The sequence below is a fragment of the Anastrepha ludens genome, chromosome 2, assembly GCF_028408465.1.
Source record: "Anastrepha ludens isolate Willacy chromosome 2, idAnaLude1.1, whole genome shotgun sequence".
Taxonomy (NCBI): domain Eukaryota; kingdom Metazoa; phylum Arthropoda; class Insecta; order Diptera; family Tephritidae; genus Anastrepha; species Anastrepha ludens.
Genome location: NC_071498.1, coordinates 169707790 through 169731835, shown reverse-complemented (window position 1 = coordinate 169731835; position 24046 = coordinate 169707790). Strand labels below are relative to the sequence as shown.

Genomic DNA, 24046 nt, shown 5'->3' with positions numbered 1-24046 from the left:
TCATCGCATTGGTTCTCGTACGGTTGAAAGGTGTTGGATAGATGCTTTGCAAATGTTATACTCTTATCCTTATCACTTCTCGCCCAGGTGTCATTTGCATTTTTCAGTGCCGGAACGTGGCAGTTTGGTCGTTTTAAATATTTTTTGCATTTCCAAAGAGAGTAGCCATTTTTTCATCAGCTGTTAACTCAGATAAATATCGACACATTGATTCATTTTTTAAATTATCTATTTCTCGTCTTAGTTCCTGAGATGCTTTGTTAAGAGTGGGTTTATCTCCAGGGAATCTTGAGTGTTGCCATTTTTGGCGAAGTTGTCTTTTCCTTGGTATGAGTCTCTTTATTTCTTTGAGATAGTTAGATCCGATTACTTTCTTTAAAAAAAAAAAAAGCGTGCTACTCCACGCTGCTTGTTGGAGTTCTTATGTAAACTTGAAAACTTCTACTTCTAGTTGTCCTTTACGAAATGGATAAAACAAGTTTTTAAAATTATTTATTTATTCATACGGCGATCGCCGTTACATCATGGGTTGGTGCGTGACTACCATTCGGAAGTGCGTAGGTTTGAATTTCCATGCATGTAGCACCAAATGATAGAAAAATTATTTTCTAATAGCAGTCGTCCTCGGCAGGCAAAGGCAAACCTCCGAGTGTATTTCTGCCATGAAAAAGCTCCTCATAAAAACCCATTTGCCGTTCGGAGTTGGGATGAAACTGTAGATCCCTCCATTTGTGGAACAACTTTAAATAGGGGGAGGAGCTCGGTCAAACATTCAAAAAGGGTGTAAGCGCCAAGTATAGATACATAGATATATATGTATATTATGTGTGCAACTAGATGCCGCCAGCAGTGTGTGCTACGACTCTAACATAACCTAAACGTCATAAACCAAGCTTAAGCATATGGTAAACAACTGCTTCGACACATTAGTGATTTTGTTTTGGTATCATAGACTTTTGGTTTTGTGAAATGTCTGATTTTGTGCCGAATAATCGTCATTTGCGGGAAGTGTTGATTTTCCTCTTTCATTCGAAAAAAAACGGCGGCTGAAGCGCATCGAGAGCTACAAAAAGTTTATGGAGATGCTGCTTTAAGTGAAACAACGTGCCAAGATCGGTTCCATCGCTTTCCGTTCACGTGAAGGAAGGCCAGAAACCTTCGAAGACGCTGGATTGGAGGCATTGCTCAATGAGGATCCGTGTCAAATGCAAGAAGGGCTTGCTTCCGTATTAGGAGTTGCCCGACAATCCATTTCGAAGCGATTGCATGCTTTGGGAATGAATCAGAAACAGGGGTCTTGGGTTCCTTATGAGTTAAAACCAAGGGATGTTGAACGTCGTTTTTTCGCCTGTGAACAGTTGCTCCAGCGGCAAAAAAGGGAAAAGCTAGGGTTTTCTTCATAGCATCGTGACGGGTGATAAAAATGGATTCATTACGGCAATCCAAAGAAAAGAAAGACATGGGGCCTGCCCGGTCATGCTTCTACGTTGTCGCCTCGGCCGATCGATGGCATATGGTCTAGCGGTTCCATTCATAAAAAAATGGCTTGATCCTTGAATAGCCTCAAAAGAAAACAGTTGTACCGTGACGGTATACGAGATCTACCAGAAAGATGGGAAAAAGAAGTAGCCAGCAATGGGCAATACTTTCAATGATTCACTTGTAACCATTTTTTCAGAATAAAGTTGTATTTTCATCAAAAAAAAAAACAGCGACAACTTAGTTGAGCACCTGATGTATAGATAAATATATGCGACACTGCATCTCCAATCTTAAGGATCTGTTGATCTCGACTTCATTCCTTTCCTCTATCACGGTTTAGTCCGTCCCTACTGACTATTTATATAAAGATCTGTTCTATTTTTCACGATGGGGTCCAAAGATGATTACAGCACCACTTACGCTGTTGTTGATACTGACGGTAAATTATTAACCGGAGGCCGACTCTCAAATTACAGTTTTATTTTTTAATCGGAAGCTTTCGCAATACTAAGGCAAGAACTCGCGAATAAGTACAGAGTCCGGCAGTCGAAGTGTAACCAATTAAAAAGGCCATACATTTAGTTTGGAAAATTACTTTTATTCAATTCAAAGTAAAAAATGTGTAAAAATAATACAAAATTAAGAGTCGATTTACTTTTGCTCGATATGATCACCTTTTGCCGTGACTATGACCCCGCGGACAATGGCTTTTTTCAGAGCCTCGAGACTGGTTAATCTTTTTGTTCGGACCTTGCTCTCCGAAATAGCCCAAAGAGAATAATCCATCGGATTCGCGTCTGGTGAATTTGAGAGCCATTGTGTGGACGTTATGAAGTTCGGAACATCATTCTTGGCTTCACTCCACCGCCTCACAAAGGTGCCGAGTCCTGTTGAATCGTCCATTGTCCATCACGGAAATGTTTGTCTGCCCACGGCTTCAAAGCAACCTCCAGAATACTTTCCCGATAATATTTCGCATTTACCTTGAAACCAGGATGATAAAAATGATTGGAGAGCGCCGATCTGCGTTTACAGCGACCCAAACCATTACCTGTGGTGGGTGCTGCCTCCAGGTGGCCAATCGATGACTCAAATTCTCGTATGAACGATCGGTCAAATAAAGTCTTTCGTTTTGGGAGTTTACGAATTGCTCAATTGGAAAAATTTTCTCGTCAGAAAACACAATGTTTGGAAATTGACCGCTTTCGGCCAAGCGAAGCAACTCCTTCGCTCTCGAAAGCCTGACTTGTTGTTGCTTTGGTGTGAGATCATGCGCTTTTTCGATCTTGTAAGGTTTGACGTAGAGATCATTTTTGAGTATGCGGCGGATGCTATGGTCCCGTGCATTAACTGCGCGAGCGGTATGAAGTTGGTTACACTTCGAGTGATGGACATCTTTATTTTGATCTTTACGTGCTCCATTGCTTGTATGTTTGTATACTGCAGCTCTCTATTTCACAAGTGTCAAATATGATTGACGTACGGCGTCATTAGGAAAAATTACAAATCTTCCGAAAGGATGATTAATTTTGCGCCACCTTGTAAATAAGTAAAAATTGTAATAACATTTTTAATAAGCCAGCCAGTATTGTTTTAATATTGTTGGTTTATTCAGCCTTATTTTGAAGCAAAATAAATATCTGATTCGGAAGAAATACTTCATAAATCACAATTCGCTTTGTGAATAAATTCGATATGGGGGAGATGGGATACGGAGGAGAAAAGTCAAGATAACAGTTGTACAACCGCAGGCATGATTTATATTTATATTATTTCGTATAATTATTTCGTAATATGAACTTTGCAATGATAAAAAGATTGTTTTATTTTATTTGTTATTTTGTGCAATATTTTGTTAGCCATTAATTAATGTCTTTTTGCTGTTAAACTGGTTCAAGATTTTGCACGTCAAACCCGTACGAGCATGAAAAGGAAGATAACGAAAGAAATGCATTCGAAAAAAGATGAATATAAAACACAAATTGCGTGTATGCAAGGCAGTAAAAGTGAAGCAAACCTTAAAGCACAAAAAGGAAACGCAAAATTTAACAACTTCAAATACTGACCTTTACCTACATTAAAATGAATGCAAAAAATAGAGAAACGCTGTAATAAAATAAGTGTACATTTTTACTAATACACATAAAAATACGAAAAAAAATCGCTTTGCAAAATATTTTATGTCATACACAGTGCGCCACGAAACTCTTCGCACAACAAATTTTATTGCAAATCCGGCTCAGTTAGGAAATAATCAGTTGGGAAACATTTTTACTGTCTTAATTCGGAATTATCTCAGGTATTAAGCGCAACTAACGCTAGACTTAAACTAGAAATAATTCTCCTAATTTATGGTAAGCGGATTAGGGGAATTTTCGATGGCAACATTGCCGAAAAATGACAGTTAATATCTATTGTGAATGGAAAATAATGAAAGATTTAAAGAGAAGAACAAGAAAGATAAAATCCTATTTTTAGAAAGTCCGAATAAATGGAATTTTTAAGGCTGCTATACAAAATCTTTGGACGTAGTTTTCAGTCTATCCGGCATAGGACACCCAATTTATAAAGGCAATTAATACTCATCCTCGAGCATTCTGTTAATAGATAGAACCTCTGTTTGAGGTAGATCCTTGACCTTATTCCGTGAGGTCGTATGTGGTTTCTCTACGTTTTTTTTTCGATGAAATTAAGATCTGACCTCTGTGGAAGGGTGATCAAATGCCACATACAATTTTTTTATGTGGTTTGTTTAATTAAATCTATGGTTACAAAACCTTATATCAATGGAAGATTTAAACGCAGATCTTGGAGATGAAAAATCAATTTTTTTTTCGTTTGGTTTAAGATTTTATTATACCTCAAACGTGCTCTGGTTATAAGTGCAATCTTTTTGCAATCTTCAACTTTTTGTACCGAATCGTCACAGGAGCTGAAAAATAGCGGCTATACATCAATATCAAGCAAAGAAAGGAGTGGGTGGCTCCAAGAGATACCCCAAAGACGAGAGTCAAGCCGGATCTTCATCCAAAGAAGATCATGATCTTTGTTTGGTGGGACTGGGTGGGCATGGTGCACTGGAAAATGCTCGAAAAGAATGCCACGGGCAAGAAGGAGCTCTACATTGCGCAGCTACACCGCGTGAATGAGGATATTCGACTGAAAACACCTGACCGTCAAACTCTGCTCTTTCACGACAACGCCAGCCCCCATGTTGCACAACTCGTCTAAGCCCCACTCCAAGAGCTCGAATAGGGGTTCCTTCTGCATCCGCCGTATTCTTCGGATTATGGACAGAACGATTGGCATCTTTTTCGCTCCCTGCCAAAGTATATGAAGGACTTTACATCCGATAACAAAAAGGTCCTTAAACTTCCTCAACAACTTCTTTGACACCAGACCAGGCGATTTTTGGCGGAACGGCATCAACTAATTGGTCGAGAGGTGGTCGAACTTACTCCGACCTAATAGTTTGGCAAACATTATTTTGGCATAGAACGACGCTATAAGTGGCAGGATGCGCACATCTACTAATTGATATGTTATTAAAATGGAACCATAATAAAAAACAATATTTTCGAGTTTGTAACAAAGTTAATGAGAAACTTCGGTCGCCGTAGCTGAATGAGTTGGTGCGTTTCGGAAGTGCCCAGATTCGAATCTCCGAGCATGAAACACTGATTCATACAAAAAGTATTTCTGCCATGAAAAAGCTCCTCATAAAAAACTATTTTCCGTTCGGAGTCGGCTTAAAATTATAGGCCCCTCCATTTGTGGCACAACATCGGGACACATTCCATAAAAAAGAGGAGGAGAAGTTAATTTCATGGTTTTTAACCCGCATATGCCTACCGCGGCTACGAGTTACATGATCCATTTGATCAATTCAATTTTAGGCTTCGCTTTTCAATAAATCTGTTCGTACTGCGTCAATGATGCTTTAAATATTGCAATAAATCGATTGTTAAGTGCGCTGTGGGGCAAGTTGCGCCGTCTTGTTGGAACCAGGTAGGTAGATAGGTTAGAAGGCAAGAGTACCACTGGTAGGCTACAAGCAGCACTAGAATGCCATTTTGACCTGCAAAAAATTACTCAACTTAAAAAGAGAAAAACCATCTACAGTCATCCAGTGCTGTTGATGTAGAGAGGAAGAGAAAAGGGATCTAGGCTGGAGAGCTGCCTCAAGCTATCCTCAAAAGGCACACTAAGGAACCTCAATCGGCTATTTCGTACATTTGCAAGTGTTCCACAGTCGCTTTCGCCGCAGGCTTCTCCACATGAGTTTCGATCACCCAGTGACCGGTAAACAACGCTATGAGTTCGGAAATTTAATAGCGGGGGCTCCATTTTGATTTACAGGAGTAGAAAGCTATATAAAAACGATATATTGTCGGGACAAAGCATAACAAAAAAAGGAGTTAAAAGCAATAAATTCTGCAAAAAATAAAAAATCCGTCTCAGTTTTGTTGAATTTTTTGTTTCTGTGATGGAATTCAAACGTAATAGTGAGATTGCGTTATATTTAGCTGGAAAATCACAACCAGCCATTGTTCACTATAAAACGTTACAATAATACTGGTAGCATTGCATTGCAAAACGCTATTGAGGTGGACCAAAAAAAACCGCAACAATGCCAAAAATGGTTCGGAAAGTGAAGGCTCGACTTGAACGAAGTCCATGTCGAAGTGGAAGAACAATGGCCAAAGAACTGAAAATATCGCAAGACAGCATTCGACGCATAATGAAAAATGAGCTCAAGGTCAAGGCTTACAAGTTCAAAAAAGCACACGACTTTCACCCCAGCACAAAAAAGTTCGGTGCGAAAGAGCAAAGAAGTTTTTGCGCTTGCACGAACTTGGAGAATTTCCCAGTTGAGCAGTTCATAAACACTCAAAACGATCGTGCTTACTTGACCGAACGCTCATACGAGAATTTGAGCCTACGTATGACCACTCGAAGTAATGGTTTGGGCCGCAGTGACCGCTGATGGACGCTTTCCAATCGTTTTTATCGAGCCTGGTGTCAAAGTGAATGCGACTTGTTATCGGGAAAATGTTTTAGAAGCTGCTTTAGAGCCATGGACACGCAAACATTTCGGTCGTAGATCATGGACGTTCCAAGAGGACTCGGCACCGTCTCATAAAGCTCATGAAGATCATGTTCCACACATCATTTCGTCCACACAATGGCTTTCGAATTCGCCAGACGCAAATCCGATGGACTATTCTATCTGATCCATTTTGGAGATCAAGGTGATGACTAAAAAATATGCCAGTTTGGATGCGCTGGAAAAAGCGATTTTGAACAATTTTGTCTTTGAAATCAATAAAAACTAACAAAAAAGTTGATGGGAACAATCAATGGGTCGTGCACAATTAGAATTCAAACAAGCTATGGGAACGCGTGAAGCTTTGTTCAGCCTTCAAGTCCAAGGTACTACACACAAAACTATTTGATATTTTAAGGCAAATGGACATTAATGAAAAAGAAATAACGTGCATTTCCAGCTTGTATTGGGGCCAAACTGCGAACGTGAGACTACAAAATGATGCGACAAGTGATATTGCAATCAATAGAGGAGTTCGCCAAGGATGTGTTTTATCATCAATGCTCTTCAATTTATACTCGCAATATATATTTGAAGAAGCTTTGGCATCAGTCAACTTAGGAATAAAAGTCAACGGCTAAACAATAAATATCAGACGAGTTGCCGATGACACCACAATATTGGCTGACAAAATTAATTACTTGCGAAACTTTGCGAAACATGCACAAATGGCAGAGAAATTTGCTGCAGCGAGGGAAGCTTTCTTCAATTACAGGAAAGTTCTTTTCAATAAAAGCTTGAACATGAAAATACATCTTCGGTACCTTAAATGTTACGTTTGGTCTGTTTTGTTGTACGATGTAGAGGCATGGGCACTAAAGGTTACGAGTATGAATAAATTAGCGGCGTTTGAGATGTGGTGCAATCGGCGGATAATGAAAATATCGTGGACCGACAAAGTTAGTAACAAAGAAGTCTTAACGAAACTTGGAAAGGATTGAGAGCTGTTATTAACGATAAATCGCCGCAAAACCGCATATTTTGGACATATTATGCGTGGTCCTAAATATGAATTATTGCAACTGATTGTGCAAGGCAAAATCGAAGACAAACGAGGAATTGGAAGGAAGCAAATGTCTTGTGTACGTAGCATCAGAGAGTGGACAGAATTAAGGACTATTGGGGAGTTGGTTGAAGCAGCCCGAAGCAGACACAATTAGCATAATATTATATCTAATATTTTCTAGTTTTGTTAAATGTAAAAAAGAAGAAAAAATTATTTATCACATTTGTATTAAAATTAATGAACAATTTATTACTGCGATCGCTTACATTCTGCACTAAGAATTTCCAAATAAAGAAGAAAGCTGTACTGGGCTTCTTAGCTCGATTTTCGATGTGCAGCTTCCAATGGAGCTTGGGGTCAAGTATTACACCACGATACTTGACTTCCGACGAGAGTGAAATAAACTGGTTGTTTAATGTAGAAAATTTAAAACGTGGAGATTTGTATTTCCTAGAACTAAATGTCGTCGATATTTAGCTGATTAATTATTGGAGACAAAATACAGTCAGCATGACTCGATAGTATTTGGCATTCACCGTGCGTACAGATTTATTCTGTCCTCGCTAACAGATCTATTTTTTTAATAAATTTCCACAATTTGGAAGCTTCGTTCTGGCGTTAAACGATTTATGATGACTTGCCAAAATCAAGGCGAATATATTAAAGGTGGAGTTGGTAAATCAGCTGACTTGGTTTTTTCTTTCGCTGTGTCCATGTGACTGTCAGCCCAGAATAAAGCAAGGCGAATTAATTTACAAACTTTACTCAACACAGTTCGCCATTCTCAGCTGTCACACCATAGTTATAATAGATATCGATACTTCTCATGCAGCTGAAAAAAACACTCAATACAAAGTGGCGCAAAATTAATCATCCCATCGCAAGGTTTTCAATTTTTACAAATGGCTTTATGCGTCAGTCATATTTGGTACTTAAATACACTTGTGAAGTAGGCAGCTGCAGTATACAAACAGACTCGCAATGGAGCGCGTAAAGGTGAAAATAAAGATTCTCATCACTTAAATTTTTTTTTTTTATTTAGTAAAAAGGGAAAGGAATTTCTGAATGAAAATCCCTTAGACTCGAATGGCTTGAAGAAGGTCCATCACCCAACACACCCGTTACGATCTACACGGACGGATCTAATATGTAGGACCAGTGTAGGATCAGGATTATATTGCGAAGAGCTTTCCCTCAGTGAATCCTTTAAACTACCGAATCACTGTAGTGTTTTCCAAGCGGAAATAAACGCTATTCATGAAGCCTTAAAAAGGGTTAGAGATAAACAGAATATCATGAACAGATATCTGCATTCTATCAGACATCCAAGCTGCACTACGGGCCCTGTATGCATTCCAAATAACATCAAGGAGTGTCTTACGTTGTCGCCAATCTCTTAATGCGATGGCCAAACAATATCGTATAATCTTATGCTGCAAGCAATTCACCACCTTTTTTGCACATGCCCAGCTCTAGCCAGGAATCGATAGATTTAAGATCCTACTTCTTAATGAATATAGATAATCTATACACTTTAGGTATCATCAAACTTTTTCGCTTTGTCAAAAGCTCAAGATGGTTCCATATGGAAAGGGAAATGTAGCCCAGCCTCTGTTATTAAAAAATAAAATCGGATGATTAATTTTGCGCCACTTTGCACAATGAGTTGATCATTTATTTATTTACTTATTTCTATTTTATTGTTTATGAGTGTACATATATACATGTATTTTTGTATGTATGCACATTTTAAGTCATGCAAATTCGCACGTATCAAATAAATGAGTTGACAAAATCGAATGCAAATTTAAAGCAAACCAACAGCGAAATAGCGCCAAGTAGAAATAAATGTAATTATGACTCTTATTCTTTTTTTATTTATTTTTATGCCTCATATTCTTAATGGATTCTATAGCTGCCCACATTAGAGAAAAAACACGCCGATAATTTTTCTATCTAAGGCGAAGCGATACCAATTAGAAACACTGAGCGATGCGCAGATACTCAACATCATCGTCGGTCTAATCAAATACTGTTCTTCTGCGAGAAAATCCGCAAGCCTGTGTCCGTTTTTTTACTTCGCTTGTGTGCTGGAAGAGCATAACTCAAAAATTCAAAAATGCGAGAAGAACAGCTTCAAGGGCTTCAATTTATTAAGCAGCCTCCTAAGTAAAAGTAAAGACAGACTTTCAGCTAATGCTTTGTGGTTAGAAGATAACGCCATGAATTCCTTACACAGCGTAAAGGAATAGATGGGGGTCGTTTCAGCAATACTTATTAAAAAAACTTGTTCGGATTATGACACTCTTGCAGCAAATCTATGAAATTGATTATCATCAAGAATGATAGAAACAAGATTGCGTCCATCAGAGAGTGCGTGACGTCGCATTAGCTGAGTTGTGCAGTGTTGCCAACCATTTGCTCTTCGCAATAAATTTAGAGCTTTTTTGTACCCAAAATGCGAAAATTTTTAAGTTTGGTGTTGGTTTCTTGTTTTTTTTATTAGGTACCAATCCATTTCCAAGCGATTGCATGCTTCGGGAATGATTCAGAAACAGGGGATTTGGGTTCTTTATGAGTTAAAGCCAAGGGATGTTGGACGTCGTTTTTTTTTTCCTGTTAACAACTGCTCCAGAGGCAAGAAAGGAAGGGTTTTCTTCATCGCATCGTGACGGGTGATGAAAAATGGATTCATTACAGCAATCCAAAGAAAAGAAAGACATGGGGGCTGCCCAGTCATGCTTTTACGTCGTCGCCTCGGCCGAATATTCACGCGAAGGTTATGCTATGTATTTGGTGGGACCAAGTTGGTGTTATTTATTATGAACTGTTAAAACCAAGCGAAACCATCACTGGGGATCGACTTCATCGGTATCGACTTCAATTGATGCGATTGAGCCGAGCACTACGCGAGAAGCGGCCGCAATACGCGGAGAGGCATTTAAAAGTGATTCCACAGCATGACAACGCTCGGCCTCACGTTGCACAACCCATTAAAACTTACCTGGAAACACTGAAATAGGCAATCCTACCCCACCCGCCATATTCTCCAGATGTTGCGCCGTCCGATTATCACCTGTTCCGATCGATGGCGCATGGTCTAGCTGACCAGCAGTTCCATTCATATGAAGACATCAAAAATGGCTTGATCCGTGGATAGCCTCAAAAGATGAACAATTTTACCGCGACGGTATGCGAGATCTACCAAAAGGTTGGGAAAAAGTAGTAGCCAGCGATGGGCGACACTCTCAATGATTCAATTGTAACCATTTTTTCAGAATAAAGTTGTATTTTCATCAAAAAAAACAGCGACAACTTAGTTGAGCACCAAATAATTTAAAGCTTCTAAAACTGTAAGTTAAAAAAAAAAACCGTATTATTAAACAAAAGAATGTTAAAAAAAGGTCACTCTGAGAAGATTTTAGTGTTAATCTTATAAAATTTGAAAGTGAAAATTTGAGTTTTTGCTTCTTTCAAGGTTTTGTTAGAATATTAAATCTTCTTCTCTCAACTCTTCTTAACATTGAACACTTTTTTAAACATTTTAAAAAGTGTTTGAATTTACTGAATGCATCAAGAGGTGTATGGTATTTATAGTAAAAATAAGCAACAAAATACCAGAAAACACTGAAGAAACCACATCGGCATTTTTACAAAAAGAGTACCTTATCTTGTTACGTAACCTCAAATATCGCAAAAAAGTCGTTCCCTCAACAAAAGAGTTTCGTTTAACAAAAAAAAACTCATAAATTAAATTGTACATAACCATCACACATTTATTTAAAAAAGCGCACATTTTAAACACAATTTGTCACGCATACAAAGTTTTCAAGTAATTCAATAAAAATTTGGTGTTTTATTTTTTTTAAATTGGCATTTTACTGCGTTTTTATATCCAAAGCTAGGCAACACTGCAGTGCCGAGGGAGAGATTTGACTGTTGAAAGCAGAAGAAGGGCAATCACGGGCAATGCGACCAGATGTTAAAAAGAGTAAAGCTAAATAAAACTGAGTGAATTATTGAACTGGAAAGTCTACCATCGTCCAAATATTCACAATACGCCATATCGTGGAAAAGACCCATGAAAGGAGAATCGACACACACCATATTTTCGTCGACTTCAAAGCTGCATTCGACAGTACGCACAGAAGTTACCTGTATGCCGCGATGTCTGAATTTAGTATCCCCTCAAGTCTAATACGGCTATGCAAGATGATGTTTCTCAACACCAGCAGGGCCGTCAGAATTGGGAAGGGCCTCTCCGAGCCGTTTGATACCAAGAGCCGCAGAACTGAATCGCTCAGGCACAATATTTTGTAAGAGCGTACAATTGTTGGCGTATGCCGATGATGTCGATATCATCGGCCTTAACAACCACGATGTTAGTTCTGCCTTCTCCAAACTGGATAAAGAGGCAAAGCGAATGGGTTTGGTGGTGAACGAGGATAAATCGAAGTACCTCCTGTCTTCAAACAAACAGTTGGCGCACTCGCGTATCGGCACCCACGTCACTGTTGACAGTTATAATTTCGAGGTTGTAAAAGACTTCGTTTATTTAGGAACCAGCATTAACACCGATAACAATGTCAGCCTTGAAATCCAACGTAGAATCTCTCTTGCCAACAAGTGCTACTTTGGACTAAGTAGGCAACTGAGCAGTAAAGTCCTCTCTCGACGAACAAAACTAACACTCTACAAGACTCTCATCATGCCCGTCCTAACGTATGGCGCAGAAGCGTGGACGATGACAACATCCGATGAACCGACGCTTGGAGTGTTTGAGAGAAAGATTCTGCGTAAGATTTTTGGACCTTTGCACGTTGGCAACGACAAATATCGCAGGCGATGGAACGATGAGTTGTATGAGCTTTACGAGGACATAGACATAGCGCAGCGAATAAAGATCCAGCGGCTACGTTGGCTGGGTCATGTCGTCCGAATGGATACAAACGCTCCGGCTCTGAAAGTATTCGATGCGGTACCAGCTGGTGGTAGCAAAGGAAGAGGAAGGTCTCCTCTGCGTTGGGAAGATCAGGTGGAGAAGGACTTGGCTTCACTTGGTGTGTCCAATTGGCGCCGGTTAGCATGAGAAAGAAACGACCGGCGCGCTTCGTTAAACTCAGCCAAAATCGCGTAAGCGGTTATCGCGCCAATTAAGAAGAAGGAAGAGAATTATTGAACTAATTTAAAAAAAATGTATATTTCACAAAATTATAAACATTAATTTTAATTAGAACATGCTAGAAAAATGTCATGTAGAAAGAAGTAAAACTTCGAGACTAAATAACAAAAAAAAAATGTCAAATCAAGTTACGAAAATGGTAATCTGGCCATACTGTTGCTAATATGACGTCACTCATTGTCAAATTTGCTGAGAGCAAATCGGTAACGGTACCACGATAGGCGCCATCTCATTATTCTTTCCATATTCATAGTTCAACATTGAAAGTTTCTATCATTCAAATTCATTCTTTAACGTTGAATTTATTTTGATATTTATTTATTTATTTTTTTAATTTAATGAGCCTTCAATTATAATTGTCTACTATCACATTTTTCATATTACATTTTGACCTTTGAATTTGAAATGAAATTAATGTACAGGCAAATTATAAATTTGGAAAGGTCTCGCGCGAATTTGCAAAGTTCTCAAGTCTTATAATGAAATAAATACTTACCGGGCCATATCTGGCAAATTCTCTGACAGCACTCATGGAAATTTACTTAAATGAAAGCAAATGTGTAAATTTGAATGCGATATTAAAAAAGCATTGCCAAGGCTCAATGCGGTTAAATTTTTTATATTGTAATGGCGGCACAAAAAGCGGCAGCGCCTAAATGACTCAGCAGTTGCGCATGCGTACTTTTATGCTACCAAGTTGTGGTTTACTCTTACAGCGAGCACTTCAGCTCTTAATTGGAGCTGGCCACAAAGGTCATTTAATATGGGGTTTTCCACTTGAGTAATCTAAATGACACTCCAAACTCGTATCAACTCTGTGGAAATTCGCGCAAGTCTGACCTTAAAGTAGTTGCAGCAAACTTCCAGGAAGCTTTTTAAATTTTTTTTATTACATAGTTATATACTTATATGAATCTGTTTGTATGTATATGTTATCAACTCATTTAATAAAAAACGGACAAATATGGTTAGGCAACACTAAAAAAACAAGCATCCCAATCGCACTCGGCATAACCAGGCAGTTATTGTAATCACAGATTGCGAGTTAAATAAAAATGTGAACTTTCTCAGAATGATAAACAAACAAACAAATTAAAAAAGACGAAGTATTAAATTAAAGTGGCTGATTCCATTCGCGTCACAAAGAGCTCATTACTGGAATTGTTTTTCATAAGTTGATCTTAATTGCCAAACATTCAAATTTTTACAAGACGCAGCTAGAGATGATCAAAAATTCAAAAGCGCCTCCGCGAATTAACTTTTTTTTTTATTCCTTTATTATTCCACTTGGGAGAACCGGGACGTCTGTGTCCATTCCAATGCTGTTCTGCAAATGCTTTCCCTGTCCTTTCTGAGAGTGTGCCCGATCCATCGCCATTTAGGACCACTTATCACCTTTTGGATTGGGTCTCGGGCTCGGTGATCTGCCACAAGTCCGCATTTCGTATAGTGTTCGGCCAAAAAACTTTACATATCCGAAGGCATTGATTTGTGAAGATTTGTAGTTTCTGCGTAATACTTCTCTACACCAGCCACGTTTCATTGCCATATAAAAGTGTGGATTTTACGCATGAGTTGAATATTCTTGTTTTAATTTTCTGCCAGATTTGTCTTTTTTTCCAAACTGACTGTAACCGTCCAAAGGCGGACCCTGCTATACGCAGACGGTTTTCTGCGTCTTCTTCAGCTCCATCATTCGTTGAAATTATGCTACCGAGATTACAATATTGTTGGGATTTGTGTTGTTGATTCGTATTGCTACCATTTTCTTCCTGTTTATTTCCAGACCAACGTTTCGTGCAGCGGTGACTAGAAGATCTAATTTGGCCGACATGCAGGCCTGTGTGAAAGCAGGCTAATATCGGCAGCATAGTCGAGGTCATGTAGTTGGCGGTATAGCATCGTAGTGATGCCTGGGCTGCTTTTTTAAACATACTGCATCATCAACTAGTTTATCATATAAAGGGTGTTTTTTTAGCTGCATGAGAACTATCGATATCGTTAACTATGGTTTGGCTGCTGAGAATGGCAAACTGTGCCAACCATTAAAATTGACTTTTTGGTGGGGTTTACTCGATGGCGGCATCATCGGTCCATATTTATTTCGAAAAAAGGAAGTGGTTGGCTTTCGGACAAGTTTTGTTAATAGATAATCTTGTGGCTAATCGAAGCTTTTTTTTTTTAAATTAACAATATGGCGGCCTAGGTTGGTTGGTTGGTTTAAGGGTGACCCCGCAACGGAGTGCCACATAGACCGCAAGTTGGGCCCGTTGTGTTGCCTAACCGAGATTTTTATTATAAATTTTGGTCAAAGATATTAATTCGTTTCGGGAATTTTATGAGAGATTCGATTTTCAGGTCCGAGAGTACTGAAAGATTGCCAATTGTTGGAGAGCCTAGAAGAGCGAGTCGACTTCTGGCTAGAGCGGGACAACTGCACAGCAAATGTCTGTTCGATACTTCCTCATCTTCGTCCTCGCAGTATCCGCACAGGTCGTTTTGAGGAACCCCGAGCCGACGTGCGAGAGTGCCCAAAAGGCAGTGGCCGGTGATAAGAGATCTTATATGCCTTAGATCGTGCTTCGAAAGACTTTTAAGGGTTTTTGTCTGTTTCAGATTGTAGGATGGCCAGATTTGTCTGGTCGTAACGCAAGTAGTTTCCACTCACCACCTCCGATCAGCAATGCTGTGAAATTTTCGATCGATGAGCATTTTACATGTTGAGAGCAGAATGTGGATTGTGGGTAAGTTACTAACATTTGATTGCGCAGCTCCAGCTCTTGCGAGCTCATCAGCTTTGCAGTTACCTTCGAATCCACTGTGACCCGGTATCCAGATAACTTGGACAGAATTCTGAACACTTATCTCGTTAAGAGATAAGAGACAGGATCGAACCACATCTGAGTGGGTATAAGAGGAGCTGAGTGCTCGAACGGCCGCTTGACTGTCGGTGAAAAAGCGGATATCCTCTAGTGATATTCTATTTTCTAAGAGAGTTTTCGCAGCATACCAGATAGCGCATACTTCCGCTTGGAATACGCTACAGTAGTCGAGTAATCTAAATGATAGTTTGAAGTGAGGGGAATTGGAAAAGATTCCAAATTCTACTTTACCGTCTTGTTCTAATCATCTGGATATATAATCAGAGGGCCATCGATTTCGGTAAGATTTGTCTTCCATTCTTCCCTAGTTGGGAGTGAACAGGAGAATGGCAATGGTGGTGATGGAAGACTTACATGATAGTCTATGTCGGAAGAGATAACAGTGTTCATGTTCAGTATGGCCGAATGGCCAAGATAGCATTCGTGCGTGTCGATATAGCATTCGTGCGTGTCGCTGCTTTCGCTGCAATCGCTTTGCCAGCCAGATCGATAGGGAACAAGTGAAGCAACGTATTTAGAGCCTTAGTAGGTGTTGTACTTAAGCATCCTGTTATCAGGAGGCAGGCTGTTCTTTGGATTCGATCAATTGTGGCCGTTTCGAGTGCTGTCCACCATACAACCACACCGTAGAAGAGTATCGGATTGATGATCGAGGTATATATCCAATAAATGATCCGAGGTGAAAAACCCCAGGTTTTGCCTATAGCTTTCTTACAAGTATAAAGAGCTATGAAAGCTTTTTTACATCTGTTTTCAATGTTCAATTTCCAACTCAACTTCCTATCTAGAATTACTAGATATTTAGCTGAATCTGATAGAAGTACTGATTCCCCTTTTAAAGTTATTGTTTGCAGTGGAGGAGATTGTTGTTTCCTATTGAAGAGAACAAGAACTGTCTTTGCTGGATTCGCATTTAGTCCGCATTCGGTGCACCATTTTGACAGAATATTGATTGAGCGTTGCATGAGCTCAGTGAGGGTATTCCGGTGTTTGCCTGACTCGCAGAGAGCAATATCATCTGCATAGGCTACAACCTTGCAGCCTGCTTTTTCGAGATTTCGAAGCAAACTGTTTACAGCGAGATTCCAGAGAAGGGGTGAAAGTACTCCGCCGGCTATGGCGGCCTCAAGAAATATTTTTCAGATTTTCGAGAAAAAAACCGACAATTAATCATTTAAAAAAAAAAATCGAAATTCTTGAAAAAGAAAATTCTTCGATCAAGCTCGAGTTTTTATGTTTTTCAAAAGCCGTATAAATTTTATTGAGTTTGAGTATTGCGGTTTTTAAGTTACAGTGATCACCAGTTCAAAAAACATAGTTTTGAGAAAAACGCATTTAAAGGTTTGTAATCGAGCTCTGGAGCGCCCGCGCGCCCTTTGTTAATTGTTGAAAAACTCGAAAAGCATTTGTAGGATTCACTTCAAATTTTCACACATTATTTTTAAGATAATATATTATACTTTAAGAAAATGCAAAACAAAATAATCCAATTTTTTGAAAATTCTGATAACCCCTAACCCCTGAAGTTTTGTTTCCACAAATTACTTAGCTAAACATCGTCGACATTTGGTTCCATCAAGAGGGCGCAACTTGCCACATTAAAGCCACCATGGATGCCATACTGGAAAAAGTATCCGAAAATTGGACTGATTGAATGGACAACTGTAACTCGTATCTTCGGCGGACATAGGACCGGAGAGCATATTTAGAAACTTGATGTCTTGAAATTATCGACCAGATGAAAATAAGGAAAAAATTCATTCCAATAATATTTCTTTTTTCTAAAGGGTGGTTAAGTTTCAAGGGCCGGTATTGATTTTGAATAAAATACAATTTTTTGAGGAAATTATTGTCATTTCTCTTTATTATGTGAATATTGGTATGGCTCAATTACGCACGGAACAAAATATTGGCCAAATGGCCGCCGTGGCTTCGGCGGCACACCTCCATCCGATGGTCCAAATTTTCGATGACGCTGAGGCATAATTGAGGTTCTATGCCGTTAATGTGCCGAATTATCTCATCCTTTAGCTCTTGAATTGTTGCTGGCCTATCGACGTACACCTTTTCTTTCAAATAACCTCAAAGAAAGACGTCCAACGGTGTCGTTGACGTTTAGGTGTGGTTCACATTCAACATCGGCCCTGGAAATTTAACCACCCTTTATAATAATTTTAACTTCTCAAGCTCTTAAAAATCACTCGATGTAGCAAAAACGATACAAATCATTTTTGCAAACTTTGTGGGAAAATTATGAAAATTAAGAAAATTCCAAACATTTTCACTAAAATTTCAAACTTTTTAATAAAAGTTTTCGAATATTGCTTGGAATGCAGTTTTATAGCTCATTTCATTTAGTGCAATAAAGTGGAAGTTGTAAGTGGAAATAATTTATCAAACTTTATGGAAAAATTTGAAATTAAGAAAATTCTAAAAATTTTTAGTAATATTTCAAATTTAATAAATTTTTTTCGAAAATTTCTTGCAATGCAGTTTTATAGCTCATTTAATATAGTGCCATAAAGTGGAAGTTATAAGTGTCTACAAAATATCGTTGATTTCTAACAATTTTTTTCCTTACATTAAAAATAAAAAAAAATATAATCATTAAATAAATAAAAGTAAAATAGCCAAAACTGCTCAACATTTGGCTCACTTATTTTATTGCTCATGAGTGTACGTACATGTTATATATTTGTTTTACTGACGTGAATTCTAAAACATTCATAATTATTTGCTTTGCAAAAGTGTTAAAGTTAATATGTAAATATGCGAAGTGTGACTAGTACATAAAACACACACAAACATACACATGCAATTGAATACTCTGAGAATTTTGTCATTTCTTTGTATATACCAAATGATGTACATTTGAACAATCATAAAATTAAAAAAAAAAAATTCAAGGAATTTTTGGTATACTTGTAAAAGAGGTTTGGCGGGAATGCCCACAAAGTATATTTATCCCTATCGCATCATCCATCGCTCGTTCATGGAAGCGCGTACTTTTTCTGCTAATCCACAAAAATTCACACATAAATTCGAAATTTGTAAGAGCCATTAGTTTGGTGGGAAATCTCCACCAATATTTGGCTAAACACAAAGATTTCTTCAAACAGATTTCACAGTAAAGATTAATGTGTGCCACACGTATTTGCTACTTTCAAAATCATCACTTGACCCGCTCGCCATAAATCATATATTTTCACAACATTTCTCATCACTAGATTCCTTGGCGTCCGCCGTAGCTGAATGAGTTGATGCGTGACTATCATTCGAACGTGCTCAGGCTTGAATCTCCGGGCTTGAAACATCAATTAATAGAAAAAAGTTTTTTCTAAAGCAGTCGCTCCTCGGCAGGCAATGGCAAACCTCCAAGTGAATTTCTGGCATGAAAAAGCTCCTCATAATGTCTCCTTATATCCTCTGCAAGGCGAATCTATGATATTAAAGGTGGTGTTGGTAAATCAGCTGATTTGATCTTTTTTTCTTTCGCTGTGTCCATGTGGCTGTCAGCGCAGAATAAAAGGGGCAAGGCGTTACTAGAAATGAGTAGAAGATATGAAATTAAGGCTGTATTCTATGCACAATTTATATTTATGAAAAAAAAATGCTTCAAAGTTCCATGAGAGTTCGAAAAATACGTGCCGGAATTTTAATTTAAAAAGTCCAGTCCAGCGCCGAAGTACTCGTTCTCAGAATTTTTGATTAAAAGCCCCAATCCGGTACTTAAGTATCTGGGTAGTTTCATAAGATCGGAATTTTTACAAAAGTTTTTATAAAATTCACCTCACAATTCTTCATTAAGAAGCTCAGTACGTTACCGGAGTACTTTGTCACTTCCATGAAGTTCGAAGTTTTCATAAAATCCATTTTAGAACTTTTGCGTCAAAAGCTGTGTACAGCTTCATGGTATCTTGTCCATTGCATAAAGGTCAACCGGTTAAATAATGATATTCTCCACTTATCGACAATCCACTTCCGATATTTTAATCCATTCTTATGCTTAAGCTATAAGAGCAACAGCAAAGTAATGCGTATGTGTAATTGTATGTGCACACGCCGGTATCTTGCGTGTTTATTAATATTTCCAATGAAACTCGCCGAAAAGGAAGAAGAACGACATAACAAGTTGTTATTGTTGTTGATTTTAACTATCATAATACAAAGCTTAGCTCCGTTGTTGCCGTCTGCTGAAAGCAGGCCGCCAAGAAGTACTTGGTTGTAGTTAAATGAGAGATAACGAGCGGCTTATCATTTATGCAGCAAAACAACAAGTGAGATGACTGCTCAGAAAAGAGAAGAAACTGCATATGAAACACACGATGGAGAGAATAACATTCTTGTATAAAACACACTATTAACTTTTGCCACCGGAGAGCGTACTAAGTAGTTGAAAACAAAAATAATATAATCTCTGAGAATTGATGAAGATAATATTTCATATACGAGTATACCCTTTACAGTAATTTATTGTAATATTCGTAGGTAAGTCACCCACTCACGCTTTGCACTCACTCTCGTACTCTACGCTTCGCTCTACTCAACTTATGCGTACCCAAATAAGTTACATACGGATGTATGTATGCATGCGATGAGATGTGCAAAAACTAAAAAGCTGTAATAAAAGCCCCTCGCATACTGCAACACCTTCCTACACCCATCAACTCGTTGATCTCAGTGCGGCCGTTATACGATCGCTGGCTTGATATGTGTAAGTGGTTGCTTTTAGAGAGTTGCGCTTAAATGATATTGCCAAGTTGTTGCAGAAATTATTTGCTCAACGTATTTCGAGCATGAATGGTGTGAATTTTCGTGCAGCGCGCTAAAATACAATAAAATAGAGAAACGCCGAGTATTAAATATTGCTAAGCCATGATTGTGCCTGCCAGCGTTGTGTATGAACGTGTTAGTGTGTGACTTCACATTCTCCATATGCAATTACCATTTTTTTGCGAATGGATTCTTTTTTGATTTGTGCACAAAAGAAAAAACACTGCGAGAAATGTAAGAAATCGGAATAATTTTGTTGTATATCAGAGTGAAATCGAACGAAAGACTCAGGCACCGAACGCTCTGGTGATAGACATAGCTAGCCAACGTGATTGCGCATGTTTAATCAAGTATAAACAAAACATACAGGAATACTGTAAAACTGTAATTTCTGAGCTTAAAGTTGATAAAGTATTCGTAGGTATTTTTGTTTTTTGTATTTTTGTGCTTAAAGCAATAATGAAAGACTGGAAAAATTTGAAAAAAATAAATAAATATACAAATTTGTGCGCCTCATTTAACGAAAAATATTTCAAAACGTTAAGCAAAACTAGTTTATACAAATCAAAAATTTTTGTGTTAAAAAATTAAACAAATTTTTGTGTGCGAATTTGGGGCGAGAATGCTTTTTAGTCAACTTTAGTGCAATAAAAAAAAAAAGCAGTAAACGAGTTAACGATTGAATTGCGTACGAACAGATATGAATGAGGTGATGGAAGGAAAAGCCAATGAAAAAATAATTTGAAAGAAGTTGAAATAAAATTTATTTATGAAAGCAGGTCTGAAGCCAGGAGTTCAAAACGAGTTAAAAAAAAATACATAAAATATACTGAAAAGACTGAGTACTAATAAAAAAAATGTATACATACTTTTAAAGTAATTTTAATTATTTCGAACAATAAACCATAGGTGTACCAACAATGCTTAGTTTTGAATAGCACACAATATCCTGCTCCTGCAGCCACTTGTTTTAAGTTAATCACTACAAGTGCAGTGCTAAAATTCTAAATAAACAACTGCTATCACCACCAGTTGCCACATCGTTGGAAAGAGTCCAAAGCTACCACTGCCACTCCCCTAACATTACATACATACATACATACATACACCTGCACTCAAATACACCGAAAGCTGGCTAGTTAGCCAACCAGCAACCAAAAAACGCCAAGGAACTTTGTGCTGCATGCTACTTGCTTTGCTGATTGTGCAACAAAATGTTACAAAAACAACAGAAATGCTGAAAAAAGGAATGTAAACAACTTTAGCAACAGATAACTCGAACAGCCAAAACACCAGCGTCTACATACGTAGAATCATATATTCGCAATTCTGTGATCATCTGCGCGCTTGTGCTTATTTTCGTCTGCGTATGTATGTGTGTATATGTGTATGCATCGCATATTGCACAATCCTTCGTCGACGACTTGTGAGCAATTAAGTGCATACAACGATTGCCAGTGAGCCCGACCAAACCACTCTACTCCACGCCACGCCAAGCCAAGCCAAGCCTCTCCCCACACACTTGCGCTCCGCTCAGCTCCACTCTATGCACATTGTTGCATACACATACGCGCCACATGTTGTTGTAATCATATGTAGTCTCCACTCTGCGTTGTAACTGCGCGCACAGCTGAGCTGTGTTGGAGGAGCCAGTGCGGTATTTGTGTATCTGTGTCAATGCATGTGTGTTTGTGTCCATCATTCAAGTGTATGCCCACTAAAGCGCATATACGAAGTACAAGCAGTGATGAATGTGTTGGTGTATTGGTTTTGTAATTGCAACCAATTCCAATAAAGTACAAAAAACGCAAAAGCCAAAAAATTAAAATAAAAATATAGTAATAATAATAATTACCAAAAGTTTGAGAAATCTAAAGCGCATGAAAAACAGAGAAAAAATTGCAAGCTGCAAAAACAAAATTAGCAACAAAGCAGTTGTAGGAAAACGGAGCAAAATAGTATAACAACTAAACCCATACACACACACACCTTGCATATGTGTGTTTTGTGACCTATATACGCATATTTTTTTTCTTTGTGAAACGTGTTAATATAAAATCGCCAAAATTGCTGTGCTACTTTGTTCCAGGATCATGGGGTACATCATGCGGCGCTTTCTGCGGTCGGCCATGATCGTCTTCAGTTGGTTCGTTGTACCCTACAGTCGTTTTACCAACATCAAAGTGAGCCGTAAAAAGCTGCCGCCAATACGAAGTCATCTGCTGGAAATACCCGCTGTCGATTTGGCCAAACTGATTCGCACAGGAAAGGTGAGTGAGATGATTTTCGCTTTATTTAGTGAGTAAAATGATTGCTAGAATTTTAAGCTCAATTTCTCATAAAGGCTGTAATTTGAGCTTTCGTGAACATAATGAATGTGGAAATTTTGAATTTTTATTTCGCATTTATATATTTTTTTGATATTTAGGCAGACCAATCGTGCATTTGTCTCAGCCTAACACTAATAAAGGGTGATCAATTTAGGTGTAGCGGATTTTAAATTGAAATACAACGAAAATTCAAATTTATTAGGCAATCTTTACAATTGTTGTGTAGAACTCTTTATGGGATTTATTATTCAAAGATATTCCCTCTCAAATTAAGAAAAAGTTTTTTCTAATAGCGTCACCAAACGGCAGGCAATGACAAACCTCCGAATGTATTTCTGCCATGAAAAAGCTCCTCATAAAAAATACCTGTCGTTTGGAGTCGGCTTGAAACTGTAGGTCCCTCTATTTGTGCCAATTATATGTCTACCATATATAGGGGTTTTCCGTAAGAGCGCTTCAACTTTTGAACTTTTTTGAATAAAACACAAACGGTTTGACTTTTTTAACTAATTTTTTTTTATTATCGAGTTTGAACATATACATTTAAGAATGAAATTCGATTTCTATTGCATGACCACCGCGTGCACGTTTTACGAAGTCCAATCGTTGAACCCAATTTTCGACCACTCTTTTGCATAAATCGGCCGAAATTCCAGCAATTTCGCGTTCAATATTGGCTCTGAGCTCACAAATCGTCGCCGGCTTGTTACTGTAGACCAATGACTTCACATAACCCCAAAACGGGACGGCTTGTTAAATGGACCGTAAAATGGCCGTAATGCTCTTAAAGTAGCAGCAACAGAACGATTATTTTCATAAAAAATTTGCACGATTTGCAATCGTTGCTCAAGTGTGTAGCGTTCCATGATGAAATGTATACTAATGAAGTTTACAAATGACAAGCGAAAAATAAAAAATATTGCGTCGTTCGCCCTCCCTATCGGAAAAAAGTTGAAGCGCACCTATTGAATAACCCTATATAGTCCCTTTCAAATGTTAGCCGCAACTGCGCCGTAATTCGACCATCCGAAAACATCAATTTTGAATGACTCGCAGGAGGCCCTCGGTCGGCATCTCGTGAACAATCTTAATAATGTTGGCTTCCAATGTCTCAATCGAAACTGGTTTGTCCACAAAGCATTTAGGTTTCACATACCCCCACAAGTGAAAGTTCAAAGATGTGATATCACACAATCTTGGTGGTCAATCCACTGGTCCGAGACGAGGGATAAATTGCTGACCGAAAGTAGGACACTGTAAATCTATTATTTCACAAAATGAATG

At 38.3% G+C, this 24046-nt stretch overlaps 1 protein-coding gene across 1 annotated transcript in view; it reads left to right on the top strand.

Annotated features, from left to right (window-relative positions):
* LOC128855833 (fatty-acid amide hydrolase 2) overlaps positions 1-24046 on the top strand; it is an 86960-nt gene that overhangs the window by 16711 nt on the left and 46203 nt on the right. Inside the window, exon 3 of the mRNA XM_054091036.1 lies at positions 22522-22702. Coding sequence (XP_053947011.1) covers positions 22522-22702 — 181 coding nt within the window. The remainder of the gene's footprint in view (positions 1-22521; positions 22703-24046) is intronic.